The 19,991-nt window shown below is 44.0% G+C and overlaps 1 protein-coding gene and 1 long non-coding RNA gene across 2 annotated transcripts; both read left to right on the top strand.

Moving 5' to 3' along the window:
• Positions 1 to 2,904: 2,904 nt before the first annotated feature.
• Positions 2,905 to 7,457, top strand: LOC142415218 (uncharacterized). The gene is made up of 3 exons (XR_012777325.1): positions 2,905 to 3,201; positions 6,255 to 6,381; positions 7,283 to 7,457. It is a non-coding gene; the product is annotated as an uncharacterized LOC142415218 (long non-coding RNA).
• Positions 7,458 to 8,462: 1,005 nt separating this feature from the next.
• Positions 8,463 to 19,600, top strand: ITM2A (integral membrane protein 2A). Its single transcript, XM_075512945.1, has 6 exons — positions 8,463 to 8,621; positions 12,689 to 12,820; positions 13,052 to 13,240; positions 14,636 to 14,746; positions 15,874 to 16,024; positions 18,526 to 19,600. The coding sequence occupies exons 1-6, from the start codon at positions 8,538 to 8,540 to the stop codon at positions 18,612 to 18,614; spliced, it is 756 nt and encodes a 251-aa protein (XP_075369060.1). The 5' UTR covers positions 8,463 to 8,537; the 3' UTR covers positions 18,615 to 19,600.
• The last annotated feature ends 391 nt before the right edge of the window (positions 19,601 to 19,991 follow it).

The raw sequence follows: 19,991 nt of genomic DNA on the forward strand, positions 1-19,991 counted from the left end.
ACGTAAGAGACACTGGAGAGGACCCAGTGACGAGATACCAAAATGGTCAGGGGCGCAGAGCTCCTGACCTACAGCGAGAGGCTGGTGGGTAGGGACCTCCTGCAGCTCAAGAAGGACGTAAGAGACACTGGAGAGGACCCAGTGACGAGATACCAAAATGGTCAGGGGCGCAGAGCTCCTGACCTACAGCGAGAGGCTGGTGGAGCTGGGCTTGTTAGCCTGAAGAAGAGGAGGCCGAAGGGTGACCTAAGAGCTGCCCACAACTATGTGAAGGGCAGTTACAGAAATGTCAGAACCAAACTCCTGTCAGCAGTGCCAGAGGAGAGAAACAAGGTGTAACAGCCACAAAGTGTGGCTTAGGAGGCACAGGTGAGACATTAGGGGAAAACAATCAGTAGGAAGGTAGTGCAGTACTGGACTAGGTTACCCAAGCAGGTTGAGGAGTCTCCGTCCTTAGTGCTTTTCCAAGATTCATTTACACAAAACCCGATCTAATGTTGGTGATAGTCCTACTTTGAGTGGGAGGTTGGACTGAAAAACAACAGAATTCTTTTCCAACAAATATTCCCATGTTTCTATGATCTTAAATTCAGGCCAATGCGCATGTCTTTAATATTAAACTTGGTAAGATTTCAATATATCCTGAACTGCTTTCCTTAAAAAGTCTTTCTTTCTGAACTGGGGGGCTTCATACAAAAGTGCAATAGAAGAAAACTACCATTTTTTAGGGATTTCTTAATCCCACTCCTTCAAAACGCAAATGCTATTCACTCTGCTGTCTGCTGGAGAGCCAACACATTCAAAAATAGCATCGCATGGGGTCCCATCAAAGACTTCTAACATCACCAGGTGTCTCCTCAGCATGAAGAGATTTCTTAGAACAGGAAAATAAAGTACTGCAAGTTATTTCCCGTATCATGATGTGATATCTATCATACAAACAGAAAACACTTTCTGCAGTAAAACCTGTAGTCTGTAATGTAAAAATGCTGTAGACAGTAGATTTTCTTTCCCTTAAAATCAAAAGCCATCTTCTCGAAACAAATGCATTTAAAAAAATTAACAATTTTGTTCGTATCTGTTTTGACAACATGATATTTCATATATTCATTAAACTTAGTTTGTGTTAAGCATGCGCTTGTGTCTGTATGAGAGCGCATGTGTTGATCATGTTTCTTCCTCTCTGCACTGTAAAGAGGAAACTCGCGTGTGTGTGTTTGTGTCCGTACGATCACAGGCTCCTTCCTTGCTGCGTTGCAAAGAGGAAACGCAAGCTGGGCTTGACAGCCTGCGCCTTTCAGAACCAGCTTTCATCTTCACCCAGGAGCAGGCACCGCAACTTTCTTGAGGCTTTGCCTCTCGGAGCTGTGGGTCCCTTTGCTCACAGATAAATACCGTAACAGGATACCACTGTCACCTGTTCTGCTCCTTAACAGCAAATCTGCACCCCGTTGCAAAACTTCTCTGACAATCTGCAGAAAAAAAAAGGCAACAAATCTCTTTAACTGACAATATTTGTACTCCAAGCTGCTGTTAGGACAGGTGTTCTGCGGTATTTCTATTTTTGACAGTATAGGCTTCACACAGATGAAAAGGGACACCTGTATTCTAAAAAAATGCCCATAGGAGTAGACGAGGGTGAAGGCAGGTTCATTTTCCATAAGTGCTTCTTTTTCAAAAGTTCACGTTATTTCATTAGGTGAAAGAAAGCAAAAGGGCAGTGCAACTGGCTGCAAAAATCGGTAAGGTATTCTTTCTCAAAGGGTGATTTTTGTTAGCGTTAATGGACTGAAGTTCGGTAGGTAAGGTGATACAATAAAACATTTTGTTCTTTAAAGCTCTTATAAATTAGTTATATTGCCATGATATCTAAAATATATACTTAGTCTTCTTTAGATAAAAAGTGACAGAAAGCAGGGTGTTATTTGCAGGAAAGCTGTCTCTAGAATTGCACTATACCTTTTTACTAACTACACGCTATTGGTTCCAATTCTGATATACCTCTGCATGATTAACAAAACTCTGCTAAAGCCCTTCAAAGATTCACCCGTGATTTTTCACCCCGGCTCCAAAACCTTTTATAGCCTCTTAGTGCGGTGCTCAGACTGGGTGCCTAATTACATCATCCTGTAAATAAGAAAACTCTCCAGCTGGAATGTTGTCTCGCTATAAAACCTTTATTAATGTCCTATTAACAGGTATAGCTACTCTATATGCAAGTGGCGTGCATGCAACACACACGGATGTAAACAACCAGACCAAACCAGAGCTCTTGTTTCCTCAGCTTTTTTCAGAACTGTGTCTTCACTGGAAGACTTAAACGATGTTAAACTGATGGTGTGCCCACACAGCACCCATTTCTGTAGTTTAGGAGTACCGTCTCTATAGGTACTATTTTTATTAAGCCAGGAAAGAGCTGCCCCTGTGTGCACAGCCCTATCAACACGTTGCAAAGTAAACCCACACATAACAAGTCAAACAAGCTACACCAGTCAATGCACGGGTTTGACAGCACGGCAGGGATCTCTGCCAACACAGCTCTGTTGATCTGGGAACATCTTCACACAGCCGCGGTGTACGTACAGCTCGGGCTTAACTGCACTGGTAGGCAAGCCCATGCCGAGTTCAGCACAGTTTGGGACAGCATAGCCAAACAAGATGTACCCGTGTCCACCCTCGTCATTAAACTAAGTTCAAACTACGACCGTGGTCACAAGCATGGTCAGCACTGGGTTGTTTTGCTGCCGTTGATAAGAGGCTGGCCACCGCAGCAATGCCTGCTGAGTCTCGGGCGGCGGGGTGTAGGTGTGGGCTCTGCCGCTGCCGCGCTGCATTCCAGCAGGCTGGCCGAGACGTCACCCCGCAGCTCTCACTAGCAAGCAGAGATTAGGACACAGAGAAAATGCCAAGGATGGAGGGGTGGGGTTAACCCCAGCACTTTCCCATTTAGGGTGTGTAACAAGTAACAGCCCCTGATCAGCCCATGGTTCTTGCTCAGTCCGGGGGTCCTCGCCTACCGCAGCCCCAGGCAGGTGAACTCGCAGCATGGTGCCGCCGAGCAGCGGAGCGAAGTGAGCCTCAGCCAGCCCACCTTGCCAGAGGGAGAATCGCGGGGGCATGCTGTCCGTAAGGGTGGTTTTGGGGGGAAGCGTGCCTGAAAGGAAAAAGGGGGAACCCGAGATGACACCCCTCGATGCCAAGGTAAACATTAATCTGTGTCCAAAAATGGGTATTTGGTCAGTTCAGTAGAAAATAGCTTGGGCTTTGAGTGTTTATTGTTCTTCCTCTAGTAGTAGTGTTTAGCAACGGTTTTTTAGACCTGCCAAGGCTCTGGGGTCCTCGTGTATCTCTGGGGTAATTCTGCTTGCCTCGCTGCAGTGACACCAGAGGTGAATTTGGCCCTTTAATCGTTCGGGGTGGCTGATCACTCTGGGCGTGCTGCTTGCTCGGCAGATTTTCTGGAGGACTGGAATTTCTTGTGGAATTCCGTTCTGTGAGGCAAGGGCTGTGTGGGCAGCGAGTCCTCCCCAACACCAGCCTGAGCACAGTCATTACAGGATGTGCTCTTGACGTCGTTGCGTAATCGGTAATCACCTCTTCGTCTCTGTCTCCTTCAGGCTCACTTTTCTGCTCATCACTTCCACAGTTTGTCACCGAGTCAAAATGGACTCACGACTTTCCCCTGAATGTAAATAGCCTGAATGTAAATAGAATGTTCATATTTTCCATTGAACCAATATTCCTGCTACAGTATTTTGTAACAAGGCAATCAGTAGAAGGGAGTAACGTATGCTTTCTTTGCCACAGATATTAATCTAATACTGCCACAGCACAGGCAGTAAGGGAAGTCAGTGGAGCAAACACAGTAATCGCTGCCCAGAAACAGAGCTCCTCAGTCAAGGCCCCAAATTTATCTCAACCCAGTGGGAAAAAAACTTTCCTCTACAAACATTTACATTGGCAGCTCTCAGCATGACAGTTCGTAGTCTGATGTACAGATAGATTCCTCATCAACAGCCTTATAAACAAGAGCGAGGCAGAAATGCAAAAGAGGTCCGAGGGTCATTGATTAGAGAAGGAAGGCAGGCAGCAAACATCAGAGCTGGAGAGTGAGGGCAAACAGGCCGAGGAGGTGACGAAGGAGGAAGTCTTAGCAAGAGAGATGGAAAAGGAGTGGAGGCAAAAAGTAGAACTTCAGACATCTGGATAAACATAAAACGTCAAACTTGCAGGTCTCCTTTCGTAAAGGAGAAAGTTTGTAGTTTCTCTTTCATTTTTAACAGTCCTACGTGACGCACTTATTGTTTACCTTTTGTTGCCCTTCTTTCAGTAATTATGCTACTCATAAAACAAGTTAATCAATAGATATAGTGTATATTTAAAACTATTATTAATTACATGTACTAATTATTGTTTCTTTACGTGTGCTACCTTGAGTCTGGGCTGGGGCTCAACTGTGCAATGCTCCGTGCGGGTGTAATGTTCTGCGCAGGGGACAGCCCTTGGACCTGGGAACTTGTGCAATGGGCAGGGAGAGTGTGAAGCTCATGCTAAGCGCAGATGCACTTCAGTACTGTCCTGGTTTCAGCTGAGATAGAGTTAATTTTCTTTATAGTGGCTGATATGGGGCTACGTTTTGGATTTGTGCTGAAAACAGTGTTGATAATACAGAGATGTTTTAGTCGTTGCTGCACTGGGCAAGGACTTTTCAGCTTCCCGTGCTCTGCCAGGGGCAGAAGAAGCTGGGAGGGGACACAGCCAGGACAGTTGATCCAAACTGCCCAAAGGGACATTCCAGACCATAGGGCATCATGCTCAGCATATAAAGCTGGGGAAGAAGAAGGAAGGGAGGATGTTCGGAGTGATGGCGTTTGTCTGCCCAAGTCACCGTTAGGCGTGATGGAGCCCTGCTGTCCTGGAGATGGCTGAACACCGGCCTGCCCATGGGAAGCCGTGAATGAATTCCTTGTTTTGCTTTGCTTGCATGCGCGGCTTTTGCGTTCCCTATTAAACTGTCTTTATCTCAACCCACGAGTTTTCTCACTTTTACTCTTCCGATTCTCTCCCCCATCCCACTGCGCGGGGGAGTGAGCGAGTGGCTGCGTGGTGCTTAGTTGCCGGCTGGGACTAAACCACGACAAGTACTTAACTACGTACGTGGACTCAGGCCTAACAACACACTTAAACGCATGCTTAACGTGAAGCTGTGAGTGACAGTTGAAATGTAAAGCATGCGCTTACATGTCTTGCCAGACTGTAGCCCTCCTGATCGTAACTTTGTTTGAACGGGAATAATATACACGGCTGAAGATTATGCACATACGTAGTACCTTCTGCTTCAAAGGCTGAGAATACTTTACAAACTAGGACAAATGTAATATCATATTGTTCCCAAAAGGTAAGGAAGTATTCTCCTGGCATGCATGAGAAGGAGATAGAATAGACGTGAATGTATTTTAAAGTTTGTGTTTTTTAAAAAGTCCATTAGAATACTTGAAAAATTCCTACACAGTAAAAATTATTTTTAGTGCTATGCAGGATTGCTCAAAAAGCTGCTTCAAGGGGCATTATTTGCTGAACCGATGATGGGCCCCATAAAAGATACTACCTCACCTTACAAACCTTGTTCTTTAATATTCTTAGACTGTCTGGGCTACTTACATCACAACTACCGCTAAAAAGGGAGGTGTCGGTGTTTAATTCTCTTTTAAGAAATACACTTCACTGCTCTTTGTGAGTAAGCTTCAAGGCAACAGAGTCATAGCCGCTATGGCACACCAGTTCACCCTTCTTTTTGGCCAAATTCCTCCAGTCTCTAGGACAATCTAGTCCGTATATTTGTTAAATTTTTAAGCAGCGTTGCTTTAACATTACAAATACCAGAAGGGTTAAAAGGATAATTAAGGGGATAATCTCTTGCCTTTCAAGGTGATAAAGATGAACTCAGAATAAATGCCAGTAAACTAAACCCAGCGTATTTTAGGAGAAAGGAAAATCGGAAATATTATGGAATTCAAAAGAATAAGTGATATGACTTGTTTAGATGTCTTGGGATTTCCAGGCCTAAACTGCAGCCAGCATATGGCAAAAGTCTGAAAGAAAACTGGGCCAGTACTAAGAGGCTGATGCAAAAGCATTTTAGAGGTGAAGTGGTGGAGTCACCCATGGAGATCTCTCATATTTATTCAGTCGAACAGCCTGATGATTTCAGGATGGGGAAAAAATCTGAATTTCCTTATGTCTATGCATCTCAGGATGGAATTTGTCTTCCCAGACCTGGTACTTCAGATTGCAACTGCTCTACAAAATACAGTCAGACTATGGCAGGAGGAGCTTCATTTGGAAGGAGTAGCTACTGACTGAATTGACAGTTATTATCAGGTGTGTAAGGACAGGAAAAATTGTTTGATGATACTGGAATTACTTTCTCCTGGACACTGCACATTTTAAATAAGTTTTGAATGCATTAAGATAAATGACTGTCACAGATACTACAAATAGAAATGCACAAAAGAAAAATCACAACAAATCTATGAGAGTTCCAGTTTTGCAAATTCAGTGAGTGCAGACAAATGTCAAAAAAAGGTATATTTTTACATTTTTATCTGAGCACAATATTTCAAGGTGTGTTCATCCCTTGCAACAGATCGCAGAACATAGATAGTGAGCAAGCCGGGCTGTACAGACACTAGTCTTGATAAATAGCAAGGGTCCATTTCAGTTTTATTTCTGTGTTCTTTTTCAAGTAAAGATGTTGGGTGATCAGAAGATAAAGTCAATTTGTTTAAGCATGAAGTAATTATACTAGATTAAGATACTGAAAATTATTCATATCATTTATAAACTGCCAGGTTGTAGAGTACACATATTGCATCGGCCATACAGGAAACTTAATCTGTTTTTAAATCTGTGTTTCAGGGACTTTGATGAGAGTATGGCTTAATTTATTCCTATCACGCTGAAGCTAGGAAGTATGAAAATCAATTTTTCGCTGGTTTCTTGCTAAAATGAGCTAAAAATGTTTTCTGTTACTAGACGAAGTCAGGTTAAATAGACATAAAAGACTTTGTTCTTCTCTGACTGAAGTCAAAGTCAAAATTCTTATTAACGTGAAAGGGAGCAATATCAAACCTATGATCTTGAAAGGAAATAACAGTGGTGTTGCATCTGTAGAGTAACAGGAACGTGCTTTGAATGCTGGAATACACGCTGCATTTTCTTTACACTTAGAAGAATTACTTATTGCAATATTTGCATAGTATTCAGTTCTGTTTAATTACAGCTGTCTGCAAGGAAGAGTTGAATGGTGTAGGCACCAGATTCAAACCAGATTTCTTTCTAGAGATGTAAAGTCAAATTCCAGTGCGACGGACACATACTTTCATCTGTATGAAGGTGAAGATTGTTTCAGACAGTCTAATATATGAGGCCTTTTCTTCTTCTCCCCCTTTGGAGACATTAAATGAATAGTGATGCCTTGTCTGTCTTCTTGGCTGTTAAAGATCCCTTAGGCCGTATTTCACAAGAGAAGGGAGGCAGCTTGACTAAAAATATCCCCATCCCTGTGCCATACTGAAGGTGGCCCAGAGACGCCTCCTTCTCACCAGTGATGTGCTCCCGGTGTAAATACGCAGTATATTAGATGTACGTATGATTGTCTGCACGAACGCTGCACAAAGCTAAAGGGAAATAAAATGACTGCTGTGAAGACAGGCTTGAGAAGCATGCAGCGAATGCGCGAGCCGCCGCTTGCTGCTGTCCCCTCACCGCCTCGCTCTCCCCACACCACAGTCAGCCTCTCCCAGGTTTCAGGCTGGTTTTAGGACGCAGGTCTTTTAAGGAAGGAGTTTGGTCCCTTGCCCTTGCCTGTGAAGCTCTCCGTGCAGCCACAGGGGTGCATAACCCCCTAACAGGGACAGCCGTGGTGTTTCTAGAAAGCTCCACCAGAATAAAGGCCCCTCCAGTGAGGCCTGCGCGAGGCCTCGGCACCGAGGACAGGCGGTGGCGTTCCCCGGCCGATGACACACCGAACCGCTCAGAGGACCTGACCACCTCAGGCAGGGTGCCATCCTCCACACAAACATGAAGAGAAAAGGAGGTTTCCTCACCCCCAAGGAGTTTATGACCCTTTTGGGGGTCAAGTACTCTGCCCGCTGTAATGGCGCCTGGGCGTCCTGAAATTTCTAATTTCATCATCACTGTCTGAGGGGAAGTAGGAGGTTTGCAGGGCTGAGAAGGGACACCGGCACCCTGCCAACGCCGTGCTCATCTTCCCAGCACGGGGAGAGCCGTCTGGCCTTGCCGTTCCCCCGGGTCAGCGCGGCGGGGCCGGCCCCGCTCCCGCCCTCCCGCCCCGGCGGGGACGAGCCATTGTGAGCCGCCCGGCCTGCAGGGGGCGCACCTCCTTCCTGCCCGGGAGGCGGTGCTCGGCGGCGGCCCGCCCCGCGCGGGGCGGGAGGCGTGGCCAGCTCGGCGCGCCCCGCCCCGCCGCCCGGAGGCTCTTCAGCGGGGAGGCGGCGGTGCGCAGCAGCAGCGCCATGGTGAAGATCGCGTTTAACTCCCCCTTCGCCCAGAAGGACGAGCCGAAGAAGGAGGCGGCCGAGGCGCTGGTGGCCGATAAGGTGCGGGGAGCGGGGTCTCTCCGCTGCCGGGTCGCGGCGGGAGGAGCGAGGCCGAGGGGCGGCGGGGCGGGGGGGGGGGAGAGGAGGTGGAAGCCGCCGCCATCTTCTCGCGGAGGCAGCGGGCCGGGGGAAGGCAGCCAGCAGCCCGCGGAGCCCTCGGCTCGCCGGCCGGCCGTCCCACCGCTCCCTTCGGCGCTCCCCGGCGCCGGGGCAGCCTTCCAGCGTGGGGCCGGCCGCGCTGCGGTCAGTGTCGGGGGGGGGCGGGCGGGGGTCGCTCCCCTCAGGGCCGCCGCCGTGAGGGGCTGCCGGGCGCCCGCCGGGCGGTGCGGGACTGAGAGGGCCCGAGCGCGTCGCGCCGCTGCAGCGGTTTGCGGTTCCCTCACCACAGCCGTTTTCCCAGCCCGGCTGCCGCTCGGGAGGCCCCGGGCGGTGCCGAGCTGCGGGCTGGCGTGACATACCCGGGACAGCTTCGGGCCCGCACGCAGGGGGCAGGCCCGGCTGTTTATCTCGCAGCTGGGCCCGTGCCAGGGCCGCGTTAAAACCCCGGACGGGGTTTTAAAGCTTCGTAGGTCGCAGGCGGGTGAGTCCTGCGCCCTGGCGAGCTCCGGGGCTCGGCTCTGTCCCGGGGCCGCGGCCAGCCCGGGGAAAGGCGCAGGGAAAGTGCCGTGCCCTCGGCGGCAGCCTTGGTCCCCGCAGGAAAGAGCGGGTTTGCGGCAGCGTCTTGCAGGCAAACAAAGTGGGTTAGGGCTCATCCTCCGCTCGCTGCTGCTCCGAAACCCTCGTAGGCAGCGAGTTGGAGCGCGGCGCTGTGGTGAGGTGTCTGGGCTTCTGGTATGTCTAGCTTAAATTAAGAAACCTGCCATAAAGGGTTTTAAATAGAAACCCAGGCAAGTACTCTGTGGTTGGCTTTTCCTTCCTAACGAGTTGCCGTGTCGCTGACTTGAATTGAACTTTCCAAATCTGTGGGAGACTTTATTTTGAAGGTGTCTTGCTTAGCTGCTGACATTTTTAGTCAGATGAAGAAGATCAGTGTCTAGGTAAATAAATCAGTAGCTCTAGAGGAAGAATATGGGATGCCCTGAGTTTATTTGTAATCAGAGAGAGAGTGGGACTATTAAAAAAAAAATAAATAAAACAAGCACCTGTGAACTTGGACTCTAGTGTCTTTATCCCCCCCCCCCCCCCCCCCCCCCCCCCCCCTCTAAGCTGTAATCAGGAAAGCAGCTTGCCTTCCAGCCTACAGAGCCTCTGCCTCTCCTGAAGTAGTCTCCCTTTAAAAGGGGAAGGGGTGCAGAGCGGTGTTACTGCTCAGTGGACTCTTTTGAGCTGTAGGAGTTGTATGTGTGCACAGTAAATACAGTAGCACTGAATTACTAGATCTAGAGGAGGGGGAGAAAGTAGTGGCACAGTGTAGGTAAAGGACTAATTTAAATTTTGAAAATGTCATTAGTCTGACCGGTTTCTTGTAGGACAAAACTCATCAGCTACTCCTGAGGCAACTTGTTACATGTATTTTTACTGGCCCTGCACCGTGCAAGTTCTGAGCATAATAGTTCTAATAGGCACTTAGACTCTTTCTTCTCTTCTCATGATAGCTGTTCTTCTCAATTTAGAAGCTACTCGTGCTGTTTTGTTATACCTGTCACAGTACGCTCTGTGTTTGCACATGCGTACGTGTTTTTTTTTTAACAACTCTTCACTCTGACTTCAGGGCTTAGAGTTGCATGTAAACATCAAGTTCACAATTTTATTCCAAGACAAACTTGTTCTAGTGCTTGTTAATGTCTCCTTTTGCTGGAATATTTGTGCAGAGCAAACAAGCTTAATGGCTAATGTTGGCTGAAACAGCCCAATAAAAGTCCCCTAGAATATCTGCACAAAACACTTGAGCTTGCAGAATACTCTCCCTGCAGATTCTTTGGAGCTGACTGTGTCAACAGTGTCTCTTGAGCTAGCTGCAGATGTTAGCACAAGTGATTTTTCTTCTCTCTTCTTCCTAGTTTGCTTTGCTTGTTACTGCACAGCTTGGAACTGCATTTGCTTTGCAGGTTTTTTATGACTTTTATTATTTTTGAGCAGAGGCTTTGTAACCTACTGGAGCGAAGTCTTGGTATTGTGTTCTCTTATCAGCTCTGTCAACTCTTCCTTCTCAGATTCAGGCTGCCTGCATTGCTTCTTGAATGATAAATACCTTTGCTTTCTTTGAAATGTGTAGTGCAAGAGTAGCTAATTACGTGTTGACATCATCCAAGCTTAGGACGTCTGTGGTGCCAAAACCTGCTGCAGACTGTTGTGTTCAAGTAATGATAGGCTAGATGAGTAAGCTACCGAGAGGTGTAGATGAAGGTGGCAGAGTATGAAGAGGACAGAATTAGTCTTGATCTTAAAAGCCAGCTAACTCTGAAAGATGGTTTTCACATAATGCCATATAAATGTGGCATAATTCTGACTTGAAACTAGGTTGGTTTTTTGACAAATGCTTAACTAGCCAATTGTGGTGGCTTATATCTTGCTGAACCAACATTTTTCTGTTTGGAGGATGTGAGAGTGGAATGTAGGAGTACTGACTTTCACAAAACAGCTTGTTTTTTGTTTCAGTACTTGCATAGCTGATGCGTTTGACTTTTACACGGCTATATCTTGCTGAGCATGGAAATGCATGCAGCCTTTGTGATAATACTGTGGCTTGTGATCACAGCTCACTTAAATATATTGTGTTCTATAAGAGTGCAAATAGTGGGACCCAAAGAAAAGAAAGGCCGTGGAAGCTGCTGTGTTAAATCCAGCTGCTGACTCTAGGAACAACACAAAGGAAAAGATATTTTCCTGTGAAATCCAGTTTTTCTTCCTGACCAGTGCAAAGAGCAGGTCTTGAAAGTGAGCTGCTAAATACCAGAGTCATGAATCATTAAAGGAACATACTTGACCAAACATATAGATTATTTAAACAGTTGGGGTTTGGTGGGGGTTTTGGGGTTGGTTGTTTGTGGTGGTTTTGGGTGGTTTTTCTTTTTTTTTTTTTTTTTTTTTTTGAAAGACCCAAAACCAGTGTGTGTTTGCCTAAAGGGAATGTCTCTTCTGATTGTTTAGTATTTGACAGTACTTTTGCTGTTCTCCTCTCAACTTGGCTTGTGTGAGCCTTTCGCCTGGAAGTCTAGAAGGGCACTGAAAGAACTCTTGAGTGTTAAACTTGCCATTCAGACGCCGCCACTAACTTTACAATCGGTATTACACAACTTGTCACCACGTTACCTGATGGTGATAGTAGTTTCCTTTGGATGCAGTCATCTGCTGTTTGAGAGAACGCTTGGGGGGAAAACACAAGTCACTGAACTGAAGAGATAAGGTTCAGGCTGCCAGAAGCAAAACTTCCCTGGGACTTGGGTGGAAGAAAGAGTATTTTGAAGCTGCGGGGTAGGATGTGCCACAGGGACTTATTTTTATTTGGCATAATTTGAAGCTGCGTTTAAGCTGATGAGGGGTTCTCTTTCATAGCGGACTTCAGTTGTGCATATTTCAAGTTCTAAAACCTGAATGTTTGACTCTTGTCAGATGTCTGCTCCCCAGCTAATAGACAAAGTTGCATCTTAGCTTTTTCTGTTAGCCCAGCTTTGTAAGGAAAACTAATGTTATCTTAATCCATCTGATAGCAAGCAGAGGATAGGAAATAGGCTTTTGGAAAGAGGCCTGAAAACACTGTGTACCTTAAAATGACCTTGCTCTACAAATCTTGCTTTCCTTGTACTGTATTGCGGCTGCAGCACTGTATCTTTTGTTATAGTTACTTAAATTTCTTACCTCAAGTAGTTTCTGGATAAAGGTTTGTCTAGAAAGCATCCTCTAACTAAGAAAATATCCTCTTTCAGTGCTGTGTGAAAACTGATCTTAATATGATGCAGTAGTATTTCATTTAAGTGTTTACTTATTATATGATGCTTGACTTAGAATTCTTGCTGCACACCTAGAAGAAATAGAAGATGGTAGGTCCAAGTGAAGCAGTAGATAACAGCTTACTTTAAATTCAGACCGACTACACTTTCTAAGTTCTCATCCCTCTTTATTTAAAGGATCCAGAAGTTGCTACACATGGAGGTGAAAACTCATCCGGAAGATGTCTGTTGACTCTGCTGGGTCTAGCATTCATCTTGGCAGGAGTTGTTGTCGGTGGAGCCTGCATCTACAAGTACTTCATGCCTAAGGTAATGTGAAAGTTCTTCTTTCTTTAAGCATCACCGAATAAGAAAAGTGTAATTATAAATGGATTATCACAATAATAGAAAACCTTCAATAACTGGGACATGAAGACTGCTGTGTCCTTTCTAAAAGCTCCAGGTGTGACAGACCTGTGCTTCGTCATAGCATAACTGTTAGAAATACAATTTTAAAGCAACATTTGCTGTAAAAATAACTTGCCTTGCTCTTGCTTCCAGCATAAGGTGTACCGTGGTGAAATGTGTTACTTTGAAAATGAAAATCGTGATCGTGCAGTAGAACCTTATTTCCTCCCTATTGCTGAAGAAGCTGACATTCGAGAAGATGATAACATAGCCATCATTGATGTGCCCGTTCCAAAGTTCTCGGACAGTGACCCAGCAGCGATCGTTCATGACTTCGATAGGGTGAGTACATATGGAGTGGTAAGAAATAACTAGTCTTGTTGCTCACTGGGAAACTGTGGAGCGGATAGTAATTGTAACAGCTCCAGGGTTTTAATTCTTGAGACCTTTAAAGCTTACTGGCAATGCAAGCTTCTCTTTGGGGGTGGGTTTAAGTGTGGAAAATCTGATCCTTTTAACTCTATAATAGTAGACTTAACTTCCGCAAGGGAGGAGTGTTACAAGAATGTTAGAGGAGTTCATACCCACAGTGACTCTGATTGGATCGTTTCTCAGAACAATGCCTCTCGGTGCTATGCAGCTTTAAATATTGTTGCCCATAGGGTGTCTGGAAGTGACAGTTGCTCTTTGGTCAAGAATTCTATGTAAATGAAAGTGAGTGTAGGAGAACACTGTAAATGTCAGTTAAGAAATGGGGACACTGAGGATTTGGTCTTAGATTCTGCCAAACTGTGTTACAGTAAAATGCAGAATTCTAAACAAATGTGGGCCTTGGGTAAGTGAATTGAAAAATCACTACAGGTGGCTGAAACCTAGAACTTGAAAATGCTGTGTTAGTTGCATGTAGTTTCTCTAAAGCAAAGAAGAGAGGATGGTTTTAATTTGGCCTTTTTATTAAAGTTGCACTGATGGTATTAACAGTTATCCTTAGTCAGCTGTAAAAGCTCTTGTAGGTGGGTTGTAAATCAAAACTTGGCAATGCAGATATAATTACGGTAAAGACACTAGAACTGATCTGTACATGCTGCCTTTAACAGTAGCATGGAATGCCACGCAGCCAAGCCGTGCTACCTGTGTTCGCAGTATTTGCAGCTTTTATCTGTGGTGTCTTGACGGAATCTTGGCTATAACTTAAAAGATTCAGGCAACTTAAGAACTTCAGTTGATTCTGGCTAAGTGCTATGCCAAGTCGTAATAAAACAAGTAGATACGTTGATAATTTTAGTCTCTGCAGTTCTTGCACTCAGTGGTAATGCTGACGTGACTTTCTAGAGACTAATATTTTTTCTGAAGAACTATTTACAGGGAGTGATTGCTTATCAGCAGTTGGATACCTTTTGTTTGCATTGTGCTTAATTGGACTTCTCAGTTATGAGAGCATACTCCCAAATACTTTCTCTGTATTAATACAAACTGTACTCATTTAGAATTAGGATAGAAACCGCTTTTAGAGTCAGCTCTCACTTCTGTAAAAGTCCTGTTGTAAACCATAGCTATAACCACTTTGCAAAAGTGGTAATAGCTAAATTCTTAGACTAAACAGTTCCTGAATGCATCGCTTTGATACTAGCTGTGTGTGATCTCCAGCTTTTTGAGCTTCCTTCTTAGTCCTTGTAGAACTGTGTTCTAATAATCAAAGGCCACGCTTAATTAATTGAAAACTTGTTTTCAAAATAGCTTTTGACAGCGTATCTTGACTTGCAACTGGGTAACTGCTATGTGATTCCACTGAACACATCCATAGTTATGCCGCCAAGAAATTTGATGGATCTCTTCGCAAAACTGGCGGTACGTGGAAACTTTACCATTTAGTTATGCTGACAAGATCACTTTTTATAAGAATGCCGGGTGTTGTTTCTGAACTACAGTCTCTTGCTGGAACAGTCCTCTTGCCATCAAAGTACATAATCCCCCTGGCTCAGGCACTGTGCTGAAGTTAAGACCAGCTGTCAGTGTATATTATGTTGAGTAGATTCATGCTTAATGCTCTTATTAATACCTAGCTTTACGAAAGCTGAAAGCAACTAGCAAATAAGGTTAAATTTAGCTATTATAAAGGAATTTGATAAAGCTCCAAATATCATTGAAAGCCTAACCCTGAAAGTTACTACTGGAAAGCTCACTTGCCCCATGAGAGTTTTAATGAAAAGAACAATGCGAACTTGTTCTTCTGTTCTATTGGCACTGTAGTTATGAGCTCACTGCAAGCACTTTGACTCTTTAGTGACTAAAACTGGTATTTTTCCAAGAAGGCTTACCTTATGGGTCAAGCTGATAGAGCTTGCTGCTGCTTTCAAATTAAATGCAATACTGAGCTATTGTGTGTCCCATGTACTCTTCGAAAAAGTCATTGCCTCCTCTACACCAAGTGCTGGAGGCCACCTGATCTAGCTTAGCTTGTTTCATTTTCTTTAGCTTCATGAAGGCAAGCTTCAAGTGTATCTCCCTGCCCCCATTTTTAGGAGTCTGTCGTGAGGGGTGGGAAGTTGTTGCAATAGTGCTGTGATCTTGTGGTGAAGACTTAACTTCTGTAGGTCGCACAGCTTTTTTTGTGTTCAAAATATATTGCTTCAAATGTGGAAACTTTTGTAATGCTTTTTCTCCTCTCTTAACTGCAAACTTTTTGTTGCATATAAATAAACTTGAACAGGTTCTATTTATGTTTGCTTGGTGTGAGGCAAGCAATGTTAAGGTTAACTGTGCTTTGTTTGGATGTAACTGCAACTGTTTGAAATGGCCTTTGTCGGTTTTTAACTTATCTGGTATGCAGCTGTTCAAGACTAGCATATCTTAGTATTAAGAAGAAGGAAAACTGCAATCTAGTGCTTGAAGCCCTTCCAAAGCAAAAAGTAAAATGTAGTAATGTTTGTCCTTTGTTAGCAGAATACTGTATCTCAAGGTTTTTTCTCTTTTAGACTGGCTCTTACTTGCCTCAGACCTACCTAGTCCGTGAAGAAATGGTGGTTACAGAGGAAATAGATAATGTGTCAGATTTGGGTATCTTCATCTACCAACTCTGTGTTGGAAAAGAGACATTCAGACTTCAGCGCAGAGATCAGATAACGGGTAAGTTCCCTTCAGTAAAAAACCAAATCTGTTGTTCAAGTAGGGAAAGGGTAAATACTTAAACCTTCGGGGTTTTTCGACTTGGAAATCGGTGAGTGTTAAACATGAGCTGAGACTACTCGTAGAACTGATGGGTATTTTCCCCTACTTTCAAGTATGTATCCAAAGTTTCATTCGAACACAGTGAGAGAGAGTTTCAGTTATGAAATTAGAGGTAACATGCCCAAACCGAATTTGAACTTAAGCCTATTTCTGTTCCATCTTTTGGTTGAAGTTGTAAGTTAGTTTGGCCCCTAAATTCATATAATCCTTCTGATAATGTGAGTCTCTGTAGGTGCAGCTTCATCTGTCACTGTTCTATCTAAAACGGGGTTAGAGGAGCACCAAGTAAAAGCATTATCTTCTGGTTCACTTGCTGTGGAAAAAAACAAATGAACAACTAGCTTCGGACATCCCAGACTTCCTTTCTAAAAGAGGAAGAACACTTCATAGGAACTTCTGAGCTCTGTTTCTTTATTGCCTGTCTCCTCTTGCCACCCCCCTGCCGTTCTGTGAAAAGGATTGAATTTGAGGTGGTGGTGGTTCAACATAATGGAAGGAGGCCTGGAGTACAGAAATCTCACGCTATGAATTTTAGTTCACTGTAGTTCTCAAAGCCTTTCATAGTTTGCCACTCTCACCAAACACATAGCGAACTAATCCTTTGTCAGTTAGCCTTTCAGAATGCAAATGTTTGGTTTGTCAGAACTCTCTGCTCTGGTTTTCCTGCCAAGCTCTTAGGCAAGCGTTTCCTCAGCCCAGTTACAGCTTGCAGCATCAGGAGCCACATCTGCTGCTTGCTAGAGACTACATCCTGTTACTAGATGGAGAGCTCTGTATATGGGAGCATAAAACTGGTCCTGTGTCGCTAACAGTGTAGGGCACACGAAGAAACAGTAAATGTTGCCTTTATGGGAGGGAGAGGCGTGTGTCTCGGCTGCTGTGAAGATGCTTTTGTGAAGAAGTCTAAATTGACTGCTGCTGCGGCTGAAAGACTGTAGTCTACGGACAATACTGCGAAAAGTGTTTTTGATGTTTCCTTAAATCATCTTGCTATAGCATGTTGTTGACATCTTCGCTGCATAGTAAGAGACTTCTACAGAATATTTGCACAAAAGCATTCTAGTAAATGAATAATGGTTCTTGGTACAGTTTCCGTTCTGTAACTAACCTTGTTTGCCCTTGGCAGGGAGGGAGTGGGAAATCTAGTCAAATGGAAGACTGATGCTGAGGAGAAAATTGTTCAGGGTCAAGGCTTGTCTTGCTTTCCACATCAAATTTCTAGCATGCCGTTCTTCTGGTGTGTACAAGCCATGCACATGTAAATAATTAGACTAAAATGGATAAACTCCTGTAACTTCTGTGGAGAAGTCTTCTCATTTAGCTGGTGCTGCATTGGCTCTCAGATTTTTGTAGAGCTCACCTCTTAGAGCAAACTGACCTCAGGTTCTGCGACAGTTCCCTGGAGTTGTAACTGAAGGCATGCAAGAAACAGGACAGGTTATCCTGACTGTTCAATTATGTACCCAGTTAGATAGCCATTGAAACTTCTTAGCTTGTATGGGCATTAAGATTGAGATGAATTGAAGGACAGCCTATATTTTAAGTGTTTATAAACTGAAGCTGTGCCCTGCTGGGTTTGGCTTAAGAGCTAGTACTTCTAAGACTTCGATGGATAGCTTCTCTTGCTTACTCTGAACAATTCTCTGCTTATTAAACAAGCTATAAATCTTTCTTCTCTAATTGCTGTATATTGAAGAGCTTTAGTTGAGCAGCTTGTCTTTGATGGCAGGACTACTATATTCTTGTTTCCTAGTAAAGATTCACAGCTGATACAGGTAAACTGCCTGTGTCAGATCCAATGCTGGCATGTCCAAAAATAGATAAAATCACTTTAATAGTGTTAGGAAAAAGTTCAGTAAGATCATCAGCTGAGTGGCAAATCCTCACAGGGCTCTCATCGTAAGTGAAGACTGCTCTGTAGAAGCACAGTGTGTGTTAATACATACCGGGTGGGGGGATGTGCTGATAAAGCACTGGGGTTTTTTTCTGCACCCTTTTTGAGTTTTTAAACTCTTTCCCTGTAATTCCAATCTGCTTTGCTTTTCCTTTTCTCTGTGGTTAGGAAGGGCTATGAGAAACTTTGCTATAAATGATCTATTTAGTGTTGTCTCTTCTGTCACTAAAATGGTGGTGGGATACTAGAAAAAAGTGCTTGCTTGCTTTTGTACCTTGTGTTGTACGTGGGCCCCTCTTTGGTTGTTACCATTCTGAAAATGAGAGGGGCTTTCTGATAGAAAACAAACCGATATCAAGCTCTGGTGGCAATTAATGGCTGCAGGCACACTATGTACCGAACAATTGTTATCTTGCTGCTGTTCATAAGGATACAAGACTTGTAAATACTTGCTGCTGGGTTCTAGATCTGCTTTACTTAGCCTCTCATCTTCTCTTGTCCCCAGGTCTGCAGAAACGTTCAGTGGAGAACTGTCATTCAATCAGACACTTTGAAAACTCTTTCGTTGTTGAAACAAAGATCTGTCAACAGTGAAAGGTGTTGGATGGGAGGTGACTAGTTCACACCTTCATTGAGAAGTCTGAGCATTAGATGACTTCTTAAATTAAAATGTGCAGTGATAATCAAAAGCCTTATGCATTTTCTGTGTATTGCTTGTATTTCAACAGACAAAGTCACCATTTCAGCTTTCTTTGATCCTTGGTATAACTTTTTAGTTGTCTCATGTAAAACTTAAATTTGAGTAAGGTTTCTTTTTTTTTAGAAGGTTAATATCAGTTTATCTGTTGAATGTGTTTGATTTAGTGTAATCTGGGAATGGCAGAAAAACATATATCTATAAAAATGTTAACCAATTCTTTGGCTGGAACCAATTCTGTTCACCTTGACTTTCACAGAATGATTAATATTAATAATCTGTTTGCACATCTTGTGTAGTTCGGTAGAATAGCTCTGCACTCCATATCCTGGCTAAAAACCTTCTGATGTGTACCATTAAAAGTTTATTTTAACTACCATGTGTGAAGCATGTAAAATCCAACCTCAGTGATCATAAGCCTCTAACACTACCCTCTTTCATTTTGTGCAATTACTGTATTGAATTCGTATGTATATTTGGAACCTTCCCTGAGCTTACATTTAATTCTTCTACCTTTGTTTGGTTTTGTGGTATTTAGTTGTTAGATTCAGATAGAGTTGCTCTTAAAGCTTGTCAGTATTTTTGGTTATGAATTGGTTTATCCTGTAACTTCCTACTTCAAGGATCTGTTCTGGTATAGCTCACTTGTGAATGTGACTGTAGTTGTAAACTTAAACTACTTTGGCTTATATGAACTTTTTAGATCAACTTTTTATGAGCAAGTAGCATTACTACTGCAGTCAGAGCATTGTTCTTTTTTTGAAAGCTGCAGTATAAAGATAATGAAGAGTTAGTGTCCTGCAGTTGATGAACTTGAGAGTTTTATTAAGGGACTTTATATTGGCATAAATTCTGCAACCCTATAATAAATGTTTCTCTAAAACTCTGGCGTTTGTGTGACTTCATGGCGCTCGGAGGCAAGAGTGCAGTATGCCGGCCAGTGTATGGCCCGTGTGGGGGAAGTGATGGTTATGAGCCTGGGGCAGCATGCAGTGCTCTTCCCTCTTACCCCTCTTACCCTCACCTCTTTTTCAGCTTGTGAACCTGAATTTCCTCTTCCTGTTGCTGTGGAAATGCTTCGTGGTGCAAAACAAACTTGGGGAGGGAAGAAAAGACATCTTGCTTCAAGCTCGACCCAGCAGCAGGCAATTCTCAGTGATGTTTAGTGCTGTAAACAGAATCCATTGAGCAGAGTTCCTGGCGTATGGGCAGTAACTGTTGGTTGTGGTTTAGCAAAGGCAGGATGCATTCTGTAATTCATCCATTTGAATATT

Source organism: Mycteria americana, chromosome 10, assembly GCF_035582795.1.
Source record: "Mycteria americana isolate JAX WOST 10 ecotype Jacksonville Zoo and Gardens chromosome 10, USCA_MyAme_1.0, whole genome shotgun sequence".
Classification (NCBI taxonomy): domain Eukaryota; kingdom Metazoa; phylum Chordata; class Aves; order Ciconiiformes; family Ciconiidae; genus Mycteria; species Mycteria americana.

Bases quoted from the DNA above. Each gene is read 5' to 3' on its own strand.
- ITM2A (XM_075512945.1), top strand. From the start codon at position 8,538: ATGGTGAAGATCGCGTTTAACTCCCCCTTCGCCCAGAAGGACGAGCCG. The intron at 8,622-12,688 runs GTGCGGGGAGCG...CTTTATTTAAAG, and splicing joins AGGCGCTGGTGGCCGATAAG to GATCCAGAAGTTGCTACACA. The intron at 12,821-13,051 runs GTAATGTGAAAG...TCTTGCTTCCAG, and splicing joins ACAAGTACTTCATGCCTAAG to CATAAGGTGTACCGTGGTGA.